The sequence below is a fragment of the Rhinoraja longicauda genome, chromosome 39 (assembly GCF_053455715.1).
Source record: "Rhinoraja longicauda isolate Sanriku21f chromosome 39, sRhiLon1.1, whole genome shotgun sequence".
Taxonomy (NCBI): domain Eukaryota; kingdom Metazoa; phylum Chordata; class Chondrichthyes; order Rajiformes; family Arhynchobatidae; genus Rhinoraja; species Rhinoraja longicauda.
In genome coordinates this window covers 11232676-11254662 of record NC_135991.1, presented here as the reverse complement: position 1 = coordinate 11254662, position 21987 = coordinate 11232676, and the positions used below count along the sequence as shown (strand labels likewise).

The following is a 21987-nucleotide window of genomic DNA, read 5'->3' as shown; positions in this document are numbered from 1 at the left end:
AGGGCTGGGGGACAGGTGTGTGCGGGGCTAGGTATCAGGTGTGTGCGGGGCTGTCGGTCAGGTGAGTCGGAGGGGTGGGGGTCAGGTGTGTGGGGGGCTGAGGGTTTCAGGTGTGTGGAGGGCTGACGTCAGGTGTGTTGGGGGTACGGGTCAGGTGTGTGGGTGGCTGAGGGGGACAGGTCTGTGGGGGGGCTGGGGGTCAGGTGCGTTGGGTGGGTGAAGGTGTCAGGTGCGTGCGGATTGGAGATCAGTTGTTTGCGGGGCTGGGGTTCAAGTGTGTGGGGGGCTGGGGTCAGCAATGCGGGTGGGGGCTGATGGGGTCAGCTGTGTGTGGCTCTGGTCAGGATTGTGCGGGGATGTGTTTAGTTGTGTGTGGGGGGCTGGTGGTCAGGTATGTGGGGCTCTGGAGGTGAGGTGTGTGTGTGTCTGAGAATCAGGGGGTCAGGTGTGTGGGGGGACTGGGGGTCATGTGTGTGGGGGCTGGGGTCATGTGTGTGTGTATTCAGGGGGTCAGACGTGTGGGGGCTGGGCGTCAGCTGTGCGCGGGGCTGGGGTTCAGGTGTGTGGGGGAGTGGATGTGAGGTGTGTGTGGGGGTTGGGGTCAGGTGTGTGTTTGGGGGCTAGCTTTCGGGTACGTGGGGGGGGGAGTCAGTTGTGTGGGGTTGGGGGTCATGTGTGGAGGTGTCTGGGGGTCAGTCAAGTCAAGTCAATTTATTTGTATAGCACATTTAAAAACAACCCACGTTGACCAAAGTGCTGCACATCTGACTAGGAAAAAAAAAGAAACATACAGTGACAGGCAGCCAAACACAACGGCGCGGCCATCTTGAACAAAATGTTAATTCAATCACCCACAGTCCAACAACAAAAGCATTAAATAAGCATCAAAATTACACCCCCAAAAAACCCCCAAAAACACAGTCCAACAATAAAAGCATCAAACAGGCACTCAAACCACCCAACCCCAAAAACACACAAAAAAAGAAACATCCATCAAAGAAACATCCATCACAGGTGATGTGTCAGGTGTGTGGGAGCCTGGAGGTCAGATTTGTGAGACCGCACCTGGAGTATTGTGTGCAGTTTTGGTCTCCTAACCTGAGGAAAGACGTTCTTGCCTTAGAGGGAGTACAGAGAAGGTTCACCAGATTGATCCCTGGGATGGCGGGACTTACACATGAGGAAAGACTAGATAGACTGGGCTTGTACTCGCTGGGATTTAGAAGACTGAGGGGGGATCTTATAGAAACATATAAAATTCTTAAGGGGTTGGAAAGGCTAGATGCGGGAAGATTGTTCCCGATGTTGGGGGAGTCCAGAACCAGGGGTCACAGCTTAAGGATAAGGGGGAAGTCTTTTAGGACCGAGATGAGAAAACATTTCTTCACACAGAGAGTGGTGAGTCTGTGGAATTCTCCGCCACAGAAGGTAGTTGAGGCCAGTTCATTGGCTATATTTAAGAGGGAGTTAGATGTGGCCCTTTTTGCTAAAGGGATCAGGAGGTATGGAGAGAAGGCAGGTACAGGCTACTGAGCTGGATGATCAGCCATGATCATATTGAATGGCGGTGCGTACAGGCTCGAAGGGCCGAATGGCCTACTCCTGAACCTATTTTCTATGTTTCTATGTGAGAAGCTGCGGGTCAGTTGTGTGGAGGTGTCTGGGGGTCAGGTGTGTGGGAGGTTGGAGATCAGTTTTGTGTGAAGCTGCGGGTCAGGTGTGTGGAGGTGTCTGGGGGTCAGGTGTGTGGGAGGTTGGAGGTCAGTTTTGTGTGAAGCTGCGGGTCAGGTGTGTGGAGGTGTCTGGGGGTCAGGTGTGTGTTGCGAGCTGGGTGTCATGTGTGTGGGAGGCTGAGGGTGCGGTTTGTGGGGGGGCTGCATTTCAGGTGTGTGGGGGGGGCTCAGGGTAAGGTGTGTGGGGAGTCAGGGTGTCAGCTTTCTGCGGGGCTGGGGATCAGGTGTTTGGGATGGTTGTGGGTCAGGTGTGTGCGGGGCTGGGGATCAGGAATAATAATAATAATAATAATAATAATAATAATTATTATTATTATTATTATATTAATAATAATAATAATAATAATAATAATAGTAATAATAATAATAATAATAATAATAATAGTAATAGTAATAATAGTAATAGTAATAATAATAATAATAATAATAATAATAGTAATAATAATAGTAATAATAATAATAATAGTAATAATAATAATAATAATAATAGTAATAATAATAATAATAATAATAATAATAATAGTAATAGTAATAATAATAATAATAATAATAGTAATAATAATAGTAATAATAATAATAATAGTAATAATAATAATAATAATAATAATAATCATAATCATAATCATAACCATAATCATAATAGTAATAATAATAATAATAATAATAGTAATAGTAATAGTAATAATAATAATAATAATAATAGTAATAATAATAGTAATAATAATAATAATAATAATAATAATAGTAATAATAATCATAATCATAATCATAATCATAATAATAATAATCATAATCATAATCATAATCATAATAGTAATAATAATAATAATAATAATAATAATAACAATAATATAATAATAATAATAATAATAATAATTATTATTATTATTATTATTATCATTTATTTTATATAGCGCTTTTCCAAGTGCTCAAAGACGCTTTACAAAACAGTCAAGACGTAAAAACAAACAGACGAACTGTCCTGACGGAGAAGCGGCGAACAAATAGCGCCAGCGTCCTCTCACGTCAGGGTCCGGCAGTAGACAATAAAGAACACAAGACACACAATTACAATTTTTTAACACAAACAGCCATCACAGTGATTGCTCCAGGCACACCCTCACTGTGATGGAAGGCAAAGAAAAGTCTTATCTCCTCCTCATTCTTCTCACGAGGCGATCGAGGCTCCCGACTTTTGAAGCCCCCACCGGGCGATGGAAAGTCCCAGGCCGAGCCGAGCAGGCCGATAAAGGTCCTGAGCCCCCACCGGGCGATGGAAAGTGCCGCGGCCAGGCCACGCAGGGCGATGAGGGGCCTGCGAGCGGGTCGATCAAACCTCGTTCTTCGGGGCGGTCGAAGCTGCTACGGCTGGAGCTCCCGAAAGCCGGTCGCCACCCAGGGACCTGCGAACTCCCGATGTTGCGGTCTGCAGGGCCCACGGCCGAAGCCTCCGAGATGGTAAGTCCAGGCCCTGCGACCGGAGTCTTCAAGGTCGATCCCAGCTGGAGGCCGCCGACTCCACGGTGTTAGGCCGTAGCGCGAACGGAGATACAACACGGTAAAGGTCGCATCTCCGTTGAGGAGGAGATTGGAAAAAAAGGTTTCCCCCACCCCCCCCCCCCCCCACATAAACAGAGTTAAAAATAGATCAAAACGTACATTTAAACGATAACAATAGACAAAAACAATAAAAGACAGAGAGACTGCCGGTGAGCCGCAGCTGCAGAACGTAGCCACGCCCCCAAGATGTAGCTTTTGGACAAGAAACTCACCTTCTATTCTCAACTCATGAACAACTGAAATCCGGATGGGTCGGCAATGTATTGAATTTCTCCTTCACTTCCAACTCGAGAGGTGTTGCAATTCTCATCAGAAGAAGTCAAATCTGATTTTTTTTTAAATGGTCGATTTATCTTTGTCAGGGGCCATCGTGACCAAGTCAAAATCATTTTATTAAATTGTCATTGCCCTAATTATGATCAGCCCAAATTCATTAATGACCTTACATTGATGGTAACATAATTTAAGATTCCCATTTTTTGGGTGCGGGTGATTTCAATCACATTTTAGATACTAATCTGGACGTGTGTGGGGGACTGGGGGTCAGGGTGTCAGGTGTTTGGGGGTTGGAGGTCAGGTGTGTGTGGGGGGCTGGGTGTCAGGTGTTTGGGGGCTGGAGGTCAGGTGTGTGGGGGGCTGGGTGTCAGGGGGTCATGTGTGTATGGGGGCACGGGTGGGGGTCAGGTGTTTCAGGTCAGTGGGTCATGTGTGTAGGGGGCCACGTGTGTCTGGAAGGTGGGGTCAGGTGTCTACGGGGTCACGTTTGTGGGGTGGGGGTCATGTGTGTGAATGGTCAGGGGATCATGTGTGCAGGGGGTCATGTGTGTGGGGGGCTGGGGGGTCAGGTGTTTGGGGGCTGGGAGTCAGGGCTCAAGTGTTCATGTGTGCAGGGGGTCACGTGTATGGGGGCAGATGGAGTCAGGTGTGTGGGGGGTCATGTGTAGGGGGTCACGTGTGTGGGGGCGGTTGGGGGTCAGGTTTGTAGGGCCTAGGGGTCAGGTGTGCGGGGGCTGGGGTCAGGTGTGTGGGGGCATGGGTTAGGCTTGTTGGGGCTGAAGGTCAGGTGTGTGGGCTGTCTGGGGGTCAGGCGTGTGTGGGGGGTCTGGGGGTTAGGTGTGTGGAATGACTGGGTCATGTGTGTAGGGGGTCACGTGTGTCTGGGGTAGTGGTCAGGAGTGTGGAGGTCAGAGGGTCAGGTGTGTGGGGGCTGGGGGGTCACGTGTGTGGGGGCAGATGGTGGTCCGATGTGTCGATGGTCAGTGGTCATGTGTGTAGGGGGTCATGTGTGTCTGGGAGGTGGGGTCAGGTTTGTGACGGGGTGTGGGGGAGTCAGGAGGTCATGTATGTAGGGGGCACGTGTGTCTGGAGGATGGGAGTCAGGTGTGTGGGGGTCTCGGGGTCATGTGTGAGGCTGGGTGTCATGTGTTTGGGGGGGCTGGGGGCCAGGTGTGGGGGGCTGGGAGTCGGGGCCATGTGTATAGGGGGTCACAGGTGTGGGGGTCAGGGGGTCGTGTGTGTGTGTGGGGGGGCTGGGGGTCAAGTGTGTGTGTGGGGGGGGGTGGGGGTCAACTGTGTGTGTGGGGGGGGGGGGGGGGGGGGGCTGGGGGTCAAGTGTGTGTTCATGCACGTCCAGTTAAAACGAATGCACGACTGAGGAGTTGGTGCAAGGGTCGGATAGTCAGATATTTGAATAATTTGGATCTTTTCGGGGAGAGAGGTGACCTGTAGACGAGGAACCTGAACTGGAAGGAGACTAACATCCATCCGTGTGGCCAGTTTTGAAAGTTCTGCAAAGGAGGGTTTAAACTGATTGGCTGGGAGACGCAATCCAAAGTAGTATTCAGACAGTTCAAACTGAGCTGTCAGTGGACGAGCACTTTGTGACCAATCACAACAATTCAATTAGCTTTGAAACCCTGTGTAAAAGAACAGTTCTGGCCTTCAATATAAAATTCTACATTGGTTGGTGACAGTATGAGATAGGAACAGTGATTGGAGTAAGTTGTATGTGGGCAAAGGGGCATCTGAAAGGGGAAGTCTTTAAATTGTGATAGTGAGATTTCAAGATATGCATGTTGCCAGTGAAGGACAAGTAAGGAACCCTTGATGATGAGAGAAATTGAGGCTCTGGTTAGGGAAAAGGAGACATGGGTTAGGTATAGGCTGCTCGGATCAATGCTTTCCTGGTAGAAGTGTGAGAGATAACTGAAAGGCCAAAATCAGGAATACTTGGATACTTTAGCATACTTAAGAACGAAATCAGTAGGGCAAAAATGTGTGCACAAGGTGGCTCTTATAATTAAGGAGAAGGCAAATATATTTTCCAAGTATATTAAAGGAAAAGGGGTAACTGGAGAGTGAAAGGATATCCTCAATGATCACCTGTGTGTAGAGCTGCAGGATATGGGAAAGGTCTTCAATTATAATTCCTCCTCTGTCTTTACCAAGGAGGAAGGCTTGAAGTCTTGAGTGCAGTTGTATTACAGTCGAGGTGGTGCTGGATGTCGTTAACCGTATGAAGATACGTAAATCTCTGGGATCTGTGATTAGATGTATCTAAGGCCGTTATTGAAAGTTCGAGAATAAATTGCAGGAGCCCTGGCTGAGATATGTGAATCGTCGTTAACCGTCGGTGAAGTGCGGAACATTTGAGGGTAGATAATGCTGTGCTTCTGTTTGAGAAGTGTTGCAAAGAAAAATCTGATAGCTCAAGACTGGGAACCACGTGAAGCATAAACTATAGATGAATAAGCCGAATGTTTGTGGTAAGACAGTTATGGGAGAGGATATAAGATGTACGTGCATTTGAAAAGACAGATATTGGGGATAGTCACCATTGTTTTGGCTTTGGAGGTTTCACGAATTTGAATGGCTCTTTTGAAGATGTACCTGAGAAGGTTGATGAGGGCAGAGCCAGAGACATAGTCTATACAGATTTCAGCATATAAGATTCCCTGTGGTAGGTTAGATCGTATGGTGTCCTCGGGGAGATGCCTAACGGGATACAGAATTGGCTTGATGGTTGGAAACAGAATGATGGTGGAAGATTGCTTTTCGGACTGGAATTCTATGAATGGTGCGCCACTTGGGATCCCTGATGGGGCCCAGTACTGTCTCGTCTGAAGAAATTAATTCAATGGGGATGTCAAGGTATGATTAGCATTTTTGGACATGTAAGTTTGTGAAGTCGAACCAGAATATGACATTCACGTTGAAAGGGAGCCCCCTGGAGAGAATCCAGGAGTACAAACAATTCCCCAAAAGATGGCATAACGGGTAAATAGTGGAGAAGGTGGCCTTTAGCACGCTGGGCTGAATGATTCGGGAAATTCAATATAGAAGCTGGAACATATGTTACCGTTGGACAAGACATGGGCCGCACTTGAACTCTGTTCAGTTTAGTCACCCTATTTCAGAAAAGATAGCATTAAGATGGAAGGATGTGCAAATAAGATTTACGAGGATGTACCTAGTACCCCAGGACATGAGCTATAGAAAGAGGTTGGGCAGGCTAGAACTTTATTCTTTGGTGTGCAGGAGCCATTATTATTTGTTCATCTCCAGTGTGGTGCTCTTGGGTCTGTCCAAAAAAACACGTCGTCCTCCCAGCTCAGTTGAAAAGTTCAGGAGGGAATGATGGCCCATGCCAGATTGCAGGACGACAGGAGAGGAGGGACTCGGCGGGGTGGGGGGAAGGTGATGAGGTAGCCCAGAAGAAATGTGGGACCGGGCAGAGGTCCACCAGAAACAGGGGACCAAGGGGAGATCGCCGGTAACAAAAGGGGAACCATCGGGGACGGCGAGAAAAAAGGCGTCTGTGGCCACGTGCAGCGGCCGGCCTGGTTCACCGCTGCGAGCAGCAGTTAGATCTGTTTGATTAACGCGGTGACTCTTGTGTACTGCCGAGGCGAGTTCTACTGTATGATATTACCGGGTTATGTGCAAAACAATGCATTTCGCTGTACCCAGGGACATGTGAAATTAAGTATGATGACATATTGAGATTGGAGGCTGATTTAATAGAGATGTATGAAATAATGGGGGAAATAGAAAGGGTGTACGCACAGGTATTTTTCCTCAGAGGTGAAGAATCCAAAGGGAGGGCGCCTTTGATGGGAGGGGAACCATTTAATAGGAACCTGAGGGTTAACATCTTCTCACAGATTGGTGGGCATATGGAACAAGCTGTCCGTGGTAGTAAATTGAAGCGGGCAGAATAATAACATGTCAGAGAGTTATAGAGTGATACAGAGTGGAAACAGGCCCTTCTGCCCAACTTGCCCACACCGGCCAACATGTCGCAGCTGCACCAGTCGCACCTGCCCGCGTTTGGCCTATATCCCTCCAAACCTGTACCTGTCCAAGTGATTCTTAAAAGTTGGGATAGTCCCTGCTTCAACTACTTCCTCTGGAAGCTTGTTCCAGACACCCATCACACTTTGTGTGAAAAAGTTACTCCTCAGATTCCTATTAAATCTTTTCCCCAAAATAGATTTGGACAGAGTGGTTTAGAGAGAGTATGCTCAAACCTTGGACTGATGGGACTAACATAGATGGTGCATTTTGGTTAGGTTTGGCCAAAGTGCCTGTTTTCGTGCTCTGTTTCTAAGACGATCATGCACTTCCACTTGCCCCAGAATGCCAGCTCATATCGCTACCAGTTATTCCGAACCTGCGGGTCTCTTACTTTGAAATTGTCATGCAACCTGCAATTAATGTGGGTTTTTTCAGGTGGGATATTAACTCAAGTTGGCAAGGTGCTCAAAAGTATTTGGCCAGGCACCTCTTCAAAGATAGATGGTCAGAACACAGGATCAACGACTGAAAAGCAAAGTCAGATGGGGAGCAGAACCTCAATGGAATGTGAACCCGCCGAAGAGGAAAGGGAGCAATGTCAGCCCAGAGGGAGAGGAATAGGAGACATGGTTCACAGCCCTGGAACTGACCCAAGTGGCGAAATCCATCATGACCGAGAATTATTAAACAAGGAATCATTGAGTCTCATGCAAGGAGCAGGTGAGTGACATGGGTGGGGAGGGAATGCTGCAAAATGGTGAAGACTGCAGGGAGAGAAAAGAGAAAAAGAAAACTAAGGAGTTAGGGCGAGGGGAAACAGGAGAGAGGAATCGTGGTGGAACAGTGTTATACTGACTTGGTTAATGACGCTACCGTTTTCTGCGAGGATCAGTTCTGGAACCTCTGCAATTTCTGATCATGTCTATGATTTGGACAAAAATGTAGGTGGTCGAGTTAGTATGTTCAAAAACATTCAAACTATTTGCAGAATTGTGGATCATGAGGAAAGCCGTCAAAAGCTCCACTAGAATACACATCGGTTGCAAATATGATCTGAATTAAGGCAGACAAAGATTGGATTGTTTTCTCTGAGTAATGAAGGCTGAGTGGAGGCCTAATAGGAGTATAGGATAAAAGGGGCATAGATATTGTCAGTCTTGTTCCCAGGGTGGGGATGACTCTTACTGGGGAGAGAAATGTTTAAAGGGGGCATGCTGGACAAGTTTTTTACGCAGCCTTTGGTCCGTTCCTGAGGACTTGGTGGAAACGCTGTTTAGACTGACGCATGACTGACATAGTCAGGGAACAGAAGGATCCAGTCCATGAGCAAGTAGTCATGATATTGTTACTGCAGATATGGGGGATCTAAGGGCCAGTTCCCGTGCTGCACTATTCTATGTTCTATGTATCATCTCCAGGTTTGGCTTCATTAATCCAAATCATAAAGTCATGGACTCGTGCAGCAACGAAACAGGTTCTTCGGCCCATGTTGCCCCATCTGTACTGGTCCCACCTGCCTGTATTTGGTCCTTCTAAACCTGTGCAAATATATTTTAAATGTTGTGGTAGCAACTACCCCAAATACCCCCTCCGGTAGCTTGTCCCATATGTCCCCATGATCTGTGAAAACATTTCCCCCAGATTCCTATGAAATCTTTATCCACTAACCTTAAATCTATTTTCTCTGGTTCTTCATTCCCCTGCTCTGCATCTAAGACACTATCCACTCCCCTCACGAACTTATCCACCTCAATAAGATCATCCCTCGTCCTCCTGCGCTCCAAAGAATAAAGTCCTCGCATGCTCAACCTCTCCATGTCATTCAGGCCCTCGAGTACTGGCAACATGCTCTTAAAGCTTCTTCGCACCATTTCCAGTTTGGTAACATCTTTCCTATAACAGGGTGTCCAGAACTGAACACATAAACATAGAAAACGTATAAAACTTACAAAATCGGTGCAGGAGGAGGCTATTCGGCCCTACGAGACAGCACTGCCATTCATTGTGATCATGGCTGATCGGCCCCAATCAATAACCCGTGCCTGCCTTCTCCCCATATCCCTCGATTTCACTAGCCCCTAGAGTTCTATCTAACTCTCTCTTAAATCCATCCAGTGATTTGACTTCCACTGCCTTCAGTGGCAGACAATTCTACAAATTCACAACACTGGGTGAAAAAGTTCCTTCTCACCTCAGTTTTAAATGGAATCCCCTTTATTCTAAGAATGTGGCCTTTGGTTCAGGACTCGCCCAATATTGGGAATATTTTTCCTGCATCTCGCTTGTCCAGTCCTTTTATAATTTTATGTTTCTATAAGATCCCCTCTCATCCTTCTAAGCTCCAGTGAATACAAGCCTGGTCTTTTCAATCTTTCCTCGTATGTCAGTCCCGCCATCCCAGGGATCAATCTCGTGAACCTACGCTGCACTGCCTACGTTACTGTAAATGTGACCTCGCCCAAGTCTTGTACACCTGTTACATAACGTCCCATCTTCTATACTCAATATTCTGATTGATGAACCCTGTCCTTCACCGAGGTCCTGTCCTGCTTTGACTTCCCAAAATGCAACACCATGTACTTATCTGTATTAAACTCCATTCAACATTCCTCAGCCCAACGGATGAAGGCCCCATTGCAACACTTGATAACTATCGTATTAATCATGTCTTGTGTACTCATCCAAATCTTTGAGATAATCCACAAACAGCAATGAGGCCAGCAATGATCCCTGGGGAACACTACCAGTCACAGGCCTGCAGTCTGAAAAACAAACTTTCATCGTCACCCTCCGCTTCCTATTACGGTCAATTCTTTATCCAGTCACCTAGCTCTCCCTGGATCACTTGCGATGAAACCTTCCAAAGCAGTCTGTCATGTAGAACGTTACCAAATGCTCTGAAGTCCATATGTAAAGTCTACGGCTTTTCCCTTATCAATCTTTTAAGTTACTTCAGAAAATTCAATCAGATTTGTGAGACATGATCTCCAATGTACAAAGCTATGCTAACTCTCCGCAATCAGTCTTATCAATCCCAATATGGATATATCGTTCCCCTCAATATTCTCCAGTAATTTGCCTACCACAGACGTTAGGTTCACTGGTCTATACTTCCCATGGTTTACTTTGCAGCCCCTCTTAAATGCAGACATGGCATAGCTACCCCCCCCCCCCCCCCCAGCACCTTACCTGTATCTAATGATCATTCGTATAGCTGAGCCAAGGCACCTACAATTTCTAGTCTACCTTCCCACACTGACCTCGGACATAACTGATCAGACCCTGGAGATGTATCCACCTTCATACACCTTGAGGTATTCAGCACCTCCTCGACAGTAATATAGACTGTTCTCGACACTTCCATTAATTTTCCCACGTTCCCTGCTTTACGCATATTGCTCAACATTAAACACAGAGGTAAAATACTCAATAAGAACGTTGTACATCTCCTGTGGCTACACACTGAGATGACCACTTTGGTTTCTAAAGGGCCCTATTTCCCTTAATATAAATTAGAACTTTGAATCTCCCTTAATATTATCTGCCAGGGCTACCTCTTGATCCCTGTATACCCGCCTGATTTCCTCCTTTGGTATGCTCCTCAATTCCCAAAACTCCTCTGGGAATAAACTTGATCTCACGTTCCCAGATCGATCCCAAGCTGCCTGCGTTTCCCTGACCAGAGCCTCAGATTCTCTCATCATGCAAGCTTCAATGCTCCCACTTGCCTTGCCATTCTCTTTAATATGAGCATGCATGCCTTGAACTCTTGTCACAACGTTTTTCAAAGCATCCCAATTTCCAGATGTTCCTTTGACAGCAAATATTTGGAATTTATAAATATATTTAGAAAGTCAAAATCCCCCAAAATGACTACCTTATTAGCAGTATAGCTACCTGTAATCTCTTGGCATTTGCGCTCCTCCAATTACCGCTGACTATTTCCCCCCGCCCACCCCCCTCCCCCAGCAATTCACATACCCATCAAGGTGATCAGCACCTTTTTAGTTAATCGCTCCACCAATACAGACTGACTTGAACAAACCATGAGCCATATCAATTTATTCACAAATGCTGGAGTAACTCAGCAGGTCAGGCAGCATCTCGGGAGAGAAGGAATGGGTGACGTTTCGGGTCGAGACCCTTCTTCAGACTGATGTCAGGGGGGCGGGACAAAGGAAGGATATAGGAGATCTGGGAAGGAGGAGGGAAAGTTGGAGAAGTCGATGTTCATACCACTGGGCTGCAAACTGCCCAGGCGACATATGAGGTGCTGTTCCTCCAATTTCCAGTGGGCCTCACTATGGCACTGGAGGAGGCCCATGACAGAAAGGTCAGACTGGGAATGGGAGGGGGAGTTGAAGTGCTCGGCCACCGGGAGATCAGTTTGGTTAATGCGGACCGAGCGCAGGTGTTCAGCGAAGCGATCGCCGAGCCTGCGCTTGGTTTCGCCGACATGAGCCATATCATCTGCCGCAAAATTCTTCCTAATCAATAAAGTCCTCTTTCGCCCTCGCCTCACTCGCTACATCCTGGAACATTAAGCTGCCAGTCCTGTCCCACTTAGCCAGATTTCTGTAATGGGTACAACATCCCAGTGGCACATACCTATCCACACCCTCAGCTCATCCACCTTACCCCTCAGACCTCTCACATTAAAATAATTGCAATTCAATCAAACAGCCCTACCTCGCTTGTAGTCACATCTATATTGTGCACCCCCACCCCTCAAACTTATATGAATCCCACCACGATGGGTCTTCCAGGCACGATGCTTCCTCCTGCCTAATATTACTGCTCTTCCCTGACGGGTCATCGCCTAACAGTCAACATAGCATCCCAGTTGCACACACCTATTCACACCCTCAGCTCATCAGCCTGACATTAATAATTGCAATACAATCATGTAGCTCTTCCTGGCTCGCTGTCATGCCTATTTTGTCAACTGAACTTTCTCTGAAAGTTCGCCTCCTGTTTCTCATCTGCCTCAGTCATGCATTGGATCTCATCCTTCAACCAATCTAGCGTCGATCCACCCACATAGCTGCAGCATGTGTCATGGGCCTCCTCCAGTGCCGGTCAGGATATGTAAGAAGGAACTGCAGATGCTGTTTAAACCGAAGAAAGACAAAAATATGGGCAATTAGAGGAACAGCACCTCATCTTTCGCTTGGGCAGTTTATACCCCAGCGGTATGAACATTGTCTTCTTCCACTTCAGGTAGTCCCTGCTTCCCCTCTCTATCCCCTCCCCTTCCCAGTTCACCTACTAGGCTTCCTGTCTCCGACTACATCCTATCTTTGTCCCACTCCCTCCCCTGACAACAATCTGAAGAGGGTCTCGACCCGAAACATCACCCATTCCTTCTCTCCTGAGTTGCTGCCTGACCCGCTGACTTACTCCAGTATTTTGTGTTTACCTTCGATTTAAACCAGCATCTGCAGTTTTTGTTTCCCGAAACAACGGATACAGTAGATAAGTTTGGATGAGGTGCAAATTAGCTTTTGCCTAACCTGAAAGGACTGTCGAAGTCCCTGGACAGAGTCGAGGGAGGAGGTATCGCGACAGGTGTTGCATCTTGTACGGTTGCAGCGGAAGGTACCTGGGAGGGGGTGGTTTGGGTGGGAAGGGATAAGTTAACCAGGGAGTTGCGGAGGGAACGGCCTCTGCGGAAGGCGGCAAGGCGTGGAGATGGGAAAATGTGGCTAGTGGTGGGGATACCATTGGAGGTGGCGGAAATTTTGGAGGATTATGTGCTGTATGTGACGGCTGATGGGGTGGAAGGTAAGGACGAGGAGGACTCTGTCTCTGTTGCGAATAGGAGGGGGGGGGGAAAGGGCGGAGCTACGGGGTACCGAGGAGATACGAGTCAGGGCCTCATCTATGATGGGAGAGGGGAATCCCCGTTCCCTAAACTGAGGACATCTCAGATGTTCTAGTATGGAACACCTCATCTTGGGTGCAGATGCGGCGTAGACGGAGGATTTGGGAGAAGGGGATGGACTCAAAGCAGGAAGCAAGGGGGGAAGATGTATAGTCGAGATAGTTGTGGCAGTCAGTGGGTTTGTAATAGACGTCAGTCAGTGGTCTATTTCTTGTGATGGAGACTGGGAGCTGCAGCTCAGGATATTGGCGTTCCCTTCAGGTTCAGCTGCAACTCATCCCTCTTGTACAGATCACGTCTGCCCCAGAAGAAATCCCAGTTGTACAAAAGTATGAATCCCTGCATCAGCTCCATTGCCACGCATTCACCTGTCCTTGTTTTCCCTGTTCTTACACTCACTAGCACGGAGCACAAGCAGTACTATGGAGATCACTGCCCTGTATTTTTACATCTTTCTGAACATCCTATGTCATTTGTACCAACATGCACAGTGACTTCTGGCTCCTCACTCTCCCCCTTGAGAATATCAAGTAGCCGCTCCGAATCATCCTGGACCCTGGCACCAGAAAGCAATACACAATACAGGAGTCTCGATTGCTTCCACGGAATCTCCTGTCCACCACTCTCCCCAACAGATGTATATCCTACCACTATGGCTTTGCCAGGCACGGAGCCTCATCCTGCCTGATACTACTGCTCTTCCTTGATGGGTCATTCCCTAACAGTCTCCAAAACTGTTACGTGTTTTGAAGGGGAATGGCCACCTTCACCCTTTGCTAACTAGAGGTCCTGGGGGTCACCCACCTCCATTCATCCTGGTCTTTGGGCATGACCACCTCGCTGTTAGTTTTGTCCAAAAGGTCTTTCGGATGATCCCGGGGTCATCCATCTGCATCTCCAGTTCCCAAATACAGCCTGCAAGGGGCTGCACCTGGACACATTTCCCACGGGTTTAGCCACCAGCGACACGAGCAGTTGCTCTGACATCCCAGGTGCTGCAGGAGGAACGTTGCATCATTCCACCTGTCTCTTGGTGGCACTGAAATAAGAACCAACAAGCTCACCAATATCACACAACTGGCTAAACAGCAGGTTCAACAGACTGTACCTTTATCTGCAGCCCCCTCTCCTCAGACTCCTTGCCGAAGACTCATGAGCTGAAGACTCGCACTTGCCCTCTACACAGCACTTTACCTCTACACAGCCACTCTACCAACACAGCCACTCCCAACAGGCCGCTTTGCTGGATCTTGCTTTTTTATTAGTTGCTCAATCAGCCAATTTCGATGCTCCAAACAATTTTCGCGCCATATTTTCAAGTGCCCTGCGAAACTGCGAAGTCCTTTTATCCGCGTCATTAATGTAGGTTGTAAAATAGGGAGACCCAGCACTGGCCTTTGCAGCATCGGTCTAGTTATTGACCCATTTATCCCAGGGAATGGGCTGCCACACAAGTCAGGCAAGTGGTCAGTGTTATCCTGGATGGTGTAGGAGCCGCAACGTCTCTTGACATGTCCCTTGTGGTCCATGGGGAAAGGTTTGAATGTGAAGAAGCGAGTCTCTCAGTGCAAGATTTCAATACTATTATACCACCAGGCCACAGGTTGGAAATGACTGATTCAGTTTAGTTTCTGGATCAATATTGACATTCCACACACCCTCCCACAAAACCTACCCGCTCCCACCCCCAACACCGTAAGATTGATAGTGGTGGATAGTAGTTCACGGTTCACTTAGCAATCTTTTCATTCTTGTCTTAATCATTGCCTGATCCCACTGTTCTTATTCGGTTTACTTCAGAGCAGCAGAATATGGTAAAACCTATCCACACCGTGGCTGAATTTGGAAACAGGACTGCGGCTCCAGTAACCTCAACAACAAGGACGGACACAGGTGTGCTGCAGACTTCTTCAAGATGTAAATGTTGTCTTGAAATCTGGTTTTCATCAAATGCATGGTCCACAGGTCAGAAGGATAAAGGAATAGGGAAGGGACTGAGAAAGAGAGGATGTTACCCTGCAGGCGGTAGTTGAAAGGACCGAGGGAGTGATCGCAGAGGTGATGAATCATCCTCACTGAAGATTCAGATGTGCATTAAAGCAGTGACTGGGGAGAGGCTTTCTGAGAAAGTGAAGAGTAGAAGATGGTGCATAAAACGTGGTGACTCTTGTGTTTGAACTCTGTGCAGTACGCACTGTTAGAGTTATTATGGTCCAGTTGTACCTCAGAGTCATAGAGGCATACGGTATGGAAAAAGGCTCTTCGTCCCACCTTGGACATGTCAAACAACATGGCTCAACTACACTAGTCCCACAAGCCTGCGTAAGGCCCATGTCCCTCTAAACCTATCCTGTTCATGTACCGATTTTGTCATAAAATCCCCTACTCCACCTGAAACCTATGTCATTTGTTTCTTGATTCTCCTCCTCTGGGTAGAAGACGGTGTGCATTTATCTATTCTATATAACAGATAGTGTATCGATTCTTCTCCTGATCCTCGTGTACAGGAGGATGGTCACTGAACTTGGGTACACATGACAAAGTATCCATTGAAGCCAGGGAGCATGAGGCCACAGAGAGTGGAGTAAAGCTGGGTGGTAAATGCATGTGGAAGATAATCCTAGGAAGATTAGCTGGCATCAACTACAGTTTTGCCTCAGTCGATAAGTGCATCTGCACCTCTTCATCAGTGCATTCGTTTAATGTGCATTTTTTTTTGCTGTGATCTGTTCTCTGTCTGAACACCGGCTATGGAGATGATCACACTCCCCCAGTGCCCACCCTTCCCGTGTCCAACACTGCCCCATCCCCCTGGGGCCCATGTTCCCTGGTCACACCGTCACATCCTCCTCGGTTCAGACGCTATCCAACTCTCCCCTGCTCACATGTTACCTCAACCTCCCCGATTCTTCAGACTGATGGCAGAGTTAGCCGTAAGCTGGCAGAGAGGTGCGGCAACACAAAGCCTGGCAAGTGAGATGGATGTTATTGAGGAGGTTTTTTTTGATAGGTAGGTGGTCGAACAAAGGCTAGAGATGGAACATCAAGATGTTAGGCAGAAGGATTGAGTGTTGGAGATTGTGAAAATAAAGAAAGGAATATCGGAGGAAGGAAATGGGGAGGGGAGAAATCGGTGCGAGACTGTGGAGAGAGTGGGTGGAAATAAGGCCGGTGTGCGGTTTGGATTGTTACTTAATCTTGGAGTATTCAGTGTTCATACCATTGGATTTAAGGCGACACAAGCGGAATGTGAAGTGCTGTTTCTTCAGTGAGCATGTGTCCAAGGACAGAGAGGTTGCTATGGCAATGGGACGAGAGTTGCAATGTTTGGCAATTGGCGAGACAAAGCATAGACTCGGCGACTGTTTTGCCAAAACCTAGTGGATTTTCCGGTTGCTAACCGTTTTTGCTCCTCGCGCAATTTTCTCCCACCCCCTCCCTTTCCACTTACATGAATTCATCTCACTGCACAATTTGCAACTCTTCACTCCATTTGTTTCACACCTGTCTTTTCATCTCTGGCCTTTCCCCAATTATCAGCCTATCAAAAACTCCCCTCACCTGTATCCACCTTACTTACAGTCTTTCACCTGTTCTTCCTCTTGTCCTCATTTCTCCCCACTCACCGCCACCACAATCAGCCTGAAAAAAGATCCAGACTTGAAACGTCACCTACCATATTCTCCATAGATGATGGTTGACCCACTGAGTTCCTCCAGCAAATTGTCTTATTCCGATATTCTTCTTGGATCATTCTCATTAGGAGCCTGGAACACTCAGGGTGGGGGTTGCTGTTGTAGCGGGAGCCAAGGGTACTGATTCAGATGATGTTTTGTTTCTCTCTTTGAATACACAGATCTGACGCCTACATTGTCTAAGCTCCTGACACAGTGGAACGGGTACCAATTGTTCCAACTAACAAAATTCTATCGGGAGAGACTGAAACAGGCGATTGAAGAAGGGGTTGAAAGTCTTAGCTTTATGATGAGACGGGAGGGACATTTCTCTGAACAAGAACACGTGGTAAGTGGAAGGATCACGGTGACTTCTGTTTCCCGTCACAGAACTGACGGCATTGTGGAAGAGTGACCAATGCCAGTCTCACTCACCTCGCACTCCCTGGGCTGAACAATGTAATGGACAATGCAATAATCTCTGATCGGTTTGTGTCCTGTAGATCTGGTATTAGGAATAAAACCTGTGACATGGGAACTTCTGAGAATTGTCCATTCTGATCCAGCTGTTCTTCCCACACATGCATCTTAGCACAACGGTCAGGGAGCAGTAAACTTGTAAACGAGAATCAACAACTATAACACGTTTTATGTGGCATCAGTTTCATTGGTCGCATTTAGTTCAGTTCGTTAAACCACAGAGGGCATTAGGCAAAAGCACAAGAACTGAAGATCCTGGTTTACAAAAAAAGGACATACTGTGCTGCACTAAATAACTCTGTTTTTGGAGATGCTGCCTGACCTGCTGAATTACTCTGACATTCAACTGTTCGCTTGTCATTCAATCTACAATCTCAACAAACAATATTCAGCAGGTCAGTTATGCGCGCATCTGTGGGAAGAGGAGCCGAGTTAATATGCAGTAAAAGGAGGGGATGAGCTGCAGGAAATGTGCAAGAGAGGGATGTCTTTGATCGGGTGTAACTGGGGTAGGTATAGAAATAAAAAAGTTATCTGGTCAATGAGTGAATGCGGGCTTAGAGTAGCAAAATAACTGCAGATGTTCACAAAATCAAATGTATCACAAAATGCTGGAGTAACTCAGCAGGTCAGGCAGCATCTAGGAGAGAGGGGATGGGTGACGTCAGGTCTAGACCCTTTTTCAGACGGATGTCAGGGGGCGGGACAAATAAAGTATATAGGTGGAGACAGGAAGACAGTGGGAGAACTGGGATGGGGGAGGGGGGAGGGATAAAAGAGAGAGACAGAGAAACTATCTAAAGTTGGAGAAGTCAATGTTCATACCATTGGGCTGCAAGTTGCCCAAGCGAAATATGAGGTGCTGTTCCTCCAATTTCCGCTGGGCCTCACTATGGCACTGGAGGAGGCCCATGACAGAAAGGTCAGACTGGGAGTGGGAGAGGGAGTTGAAGTGCTCAGCCACCGGGAGATCAGGTTGGTTAAGGCGGACTGAGCGAAGGTGTTGAGCGAAACGATCGCCGAACCTGCGTTTGGTCTCGCTGATGGAGGGAAATTGACATCTAGAGCAGTGGATACAATCAATGAAGTTGGTGGAGGTGCAGGTGAACCTCTGTCTCACCTGGAAAGACTGTTTAGGTCCTTGGACGGAGTTGAGGGGGGAGGTAAATGGACAGGTGTTGCATCTCCTGCGGTTGCAGGGGAAAGTGCCCGGGGAGGGGGTGGTTTGGGTACGAAGGGACGAGTGGACCAGGGAGTTACGGAGGGAACGGTCTCTGCGGAACGCAGAAAGGAGAGGAGTTGGGAAGATGTGGCCGGTAGTGGGGTCCAGTTGTAGGGGAAGGAAATGTTGCAGGATGATTTGTTGGATTCGCTGGCTGATGGGGTGGAAGGTGAGAACGAGTGGGATTCTGTCCTTGTTACGAATGGGGGGGGGGGGAGGGGGAGCAAGAGTGGAGCTGTGGGATATAGAGGATGTCCTAGTGAGAGCCTCATCTATAATGGTAGAGGGGAAGCCCCGTTGCCTGAAGAATGAGGACATCTCTGATGCCCTAGTGTGGAACACCTCATCCCGGGCGCAGATGCGGCGTAGACGGAGGAATTGGGAGTAGGGGATAGATTTTTGCAGGAGTCAGGGTGGGAAGAGGTGTAGTCCAGATAGCTGTGCGAGTCAGTGGGTTTGTAGTAGATGTCAGTGGCTAGTCTGTCTCCTGTGATGGAGATGGTGAGGTCCAGAAACGGGAGGGAGATGTCGGAGATAGTCCAAGTATAGTTAAGGGCAGGATGGAAATTGGTGGTGAAATGTATGAAGTCAGTGAGTTCTGCATGGGTACAAGAGGTGGCACCAATGCAGTCGTCGATGTAGCGGAGGTAGAGTTCGGGGATGGGGCCAGTGTACGTCTGGAACAGGGATTGTTCGACGTACCCGACAAAGAGGCAGGCGTAGCTGGGCCCATGCGAGTGCCCATAGCTACGCCTCTGGTTTGGAGGAAGTGGGAGGCGCCAAAGGAGAAGTTGTTAAGGGTATGAATCAGCTCTGCCAGGCCGAGGAGAGTGTTACTAGATGGGGATTGGCTGGTTCTACGGTCGAGGAAGAAACGGAGGGCTTCAAGACCATCCTTGTGGGGGATGGAAGTGTAGAGTGACTGGGCATCCATGGTAAAGATGAGGGAGTGGGGGCCTGCAAACCGGAAGTTATCGAGGAGATGGAGAGCGTGTGAGGTGTCTTGGACATAGGTGGGGAGGGATTTGACCAGCGGGGATAGGATGGAGTCGAGGTAGGTGGAAAGAAGTTCGGTGCGGGCTCAGAGTGGGTAAGAATGTAGATGAAATAACATAGTAGCTTCAAAATGCAGAGCAGGAAGCAATGGAGGCTGGACTGGACACATCCATTTCTAGTGGGATAGTGTCTATGTGAGGCCAAAATGAATTGGATAAATTTCCCATCCATATCAACACAGCCATCGTTGACCTAAATGGCTTGTTCCCGTGCTGTACTCTGCTGTGTTCTCGGACACTGCCAGGTGTGAAGCGCGTTTCACACTGTCAGGACTCTGTGAGTGCACAGTTGGTTAGCCCAGTGTCATGGGTGTATGAACAGGCAAACCAATGCCTGCCTCTATGCTCAATAATACCAGAATATCCCATTACTGAATCGCTAATACCCCCCCATTAGCACTGTCTCATTCACTTCTCAATATATTCATTGTTGTTCCTCACAGAATATCACTGAGCTCGCGGTCAAGGGAAACCGGAGTGACTGTTCGACCCTCTTCCTAAGTCTGGTGATGGAGAAAGGCAACCGGCCCCGGCGGGTGATGTGGGAATCCTTTGTGAAAATGCAGAATGAATTACCAAAGCTGGACAAAATACTGAAAGAAATCCAGAAGCTCGGTACGGCAAATCAACACACTGAACTGAATATCACTTTGGAACACTGGTGTTAACAATGTTATTCAAGTCTGGTTTAATGAATGCTCTTTGATTTGAACAGGTCCTGATCCACAACAATACATGAACATCACCAGTGGTTTATCTGATTTACCCTCTCATATGGAAGGTGAGTGTTGAAATGTACAGTTCACACCAATGACTTGTTAAAATTGATGTAATACTGAAACTGTTTGTTCAGAGCTTTGCAGAATCGGAAATCAGAAGATCAAACCTTAAGCAATTGTTCGACTGAAAGTAAGCATGCAGGTACAGCAGGCAGTGAAGAAAGCTAATGGCATGTTGGCCTTCATGACAAGAGGAGTTGAGTATAGGAGCAAAGAGGTCCTTCTGCACTTGTACAGGGCAGGTCCTTCTGCTGTTGTACTAGTGAGACCACACCAAATTTATGTCTCCAAATTTGAGGAAGGACATTCTTGCAGCAAGTGCAGCGTAGGTTTACTAGGTTAATTCCAGCAATCGCGGGATTGTCGGGATTGGAGCGACTGAGCTTGTATACACTGCAATTTGAAAGGATGAGAGTGGATCTTATTGAAACATATAAGATTATTATGGGATTGGAGAAGCTAGAGGCAGGAAACATGTTCCCAATGTTGGGGTAGTCAAGAAGCAGGGGCCACAGTTTAAAAATAAGGTGTAGGCCATTTAGAACGGAGATGCGGACATTTTGTTTCACTCAGACAGTTGTAAATCTGTGGAATTCTCCGCCTCAGAAGGCAGTGGAGGTCAATTCTCTGGAAGCTTTCAAGAGATTTAGATAGATCTCTTAATGAAAGCGGAGTCAGGGGGTAGGGGAAGAGGGCAGGGATGGGGTACTAATTGTGGATGATCAGCCATAATCACATTGAATGGCGGTGCTGGCTCGAAGGGCCGAATGGCCTATTGTCTATTCTCTATTGACACGGGGATTCTCTATGGATTTCTTCTTTGTCTGTGGATTCAAGTGCAGCTTAGTTTAGTGTACTGACACATAGTGACAGTACTGTCATATGGTGCAGGTACAGTGAAACGTTTTTGTTGCGTGTTACCCAATCAGCAGAAAGACAAGACGTGATTATAATCGAGCCATATACAGTATAGATAAATCATGAGGAAATAACGTTTAGTGCAGGGTAAAAGGAGGAAAGTCCGATCTAGGATTGCCCGCGTGTAACCAAGGAGGTAGATGGTAGTTTCCAGATCACCCGATCTCTGACATACACCGGAACTATTACACTGCATTATTTCAACTCCTCCAGGCGTTAATTGTACAAGGCTTTGCAATGCATCAGGTTGTGGGTGAAATCAGTGATATCCAGTGCACACCTGGGAGAGAAATTGTGCGCTGTGATGCCCCACACACTGCTGGCAGGGTTCCTCACACACGGGGAAACCCCACACACTCAGATGGGTCCTGACACACTGTGTAACC

At 47.5% G+C, this 21987-nt stretch overlaps 1 protein-coding gene and 1 long non-coding RNA gene across 2 annotated transcripts in view; both read left to right on the top strand.

Moving 5' to 3' along the window:
• The window catches only part of LOC144611117 (uncharacterized), a 46743-nt gene that overhangs the window by 7079 nt on the left and 17677 nt on the right, over positions 1 to 21987 (top strand). The window lies entirely within an intron of this gene.
• Positions 1 to 21987, top strand: part of LOC144611065 (uncharacterized) — a 47419-nt gene that overhangs the window by 22630 nt on the left and 2802 nt on the right. Inside the window, exons 2-6 of the mRNA XM_078430149.1 lie at positions 8025 to 8309; positions 15274 to 15366; positions 17330 to 17496; positions 20348 to 20519; positions 20620 to 20685. Of these exons, the coding sequence (XP_078286275.1) occupies positions 8132 to 8309; positions 15274 to 15366; positions 17330 to 17496; positions 20348 to 20519; positions 20620 to 20685 (676 nt within the window). The 5' untranslated portion in view covers positions 8025 to 8131. The remainder of the gene's footprint in view (positions 1 to 8024; positions 8310 to 15273; positions 15367 to 17329; positions 17497 to 20347; positions 20520 to 20619; positions 20686 to 21987) is intronic.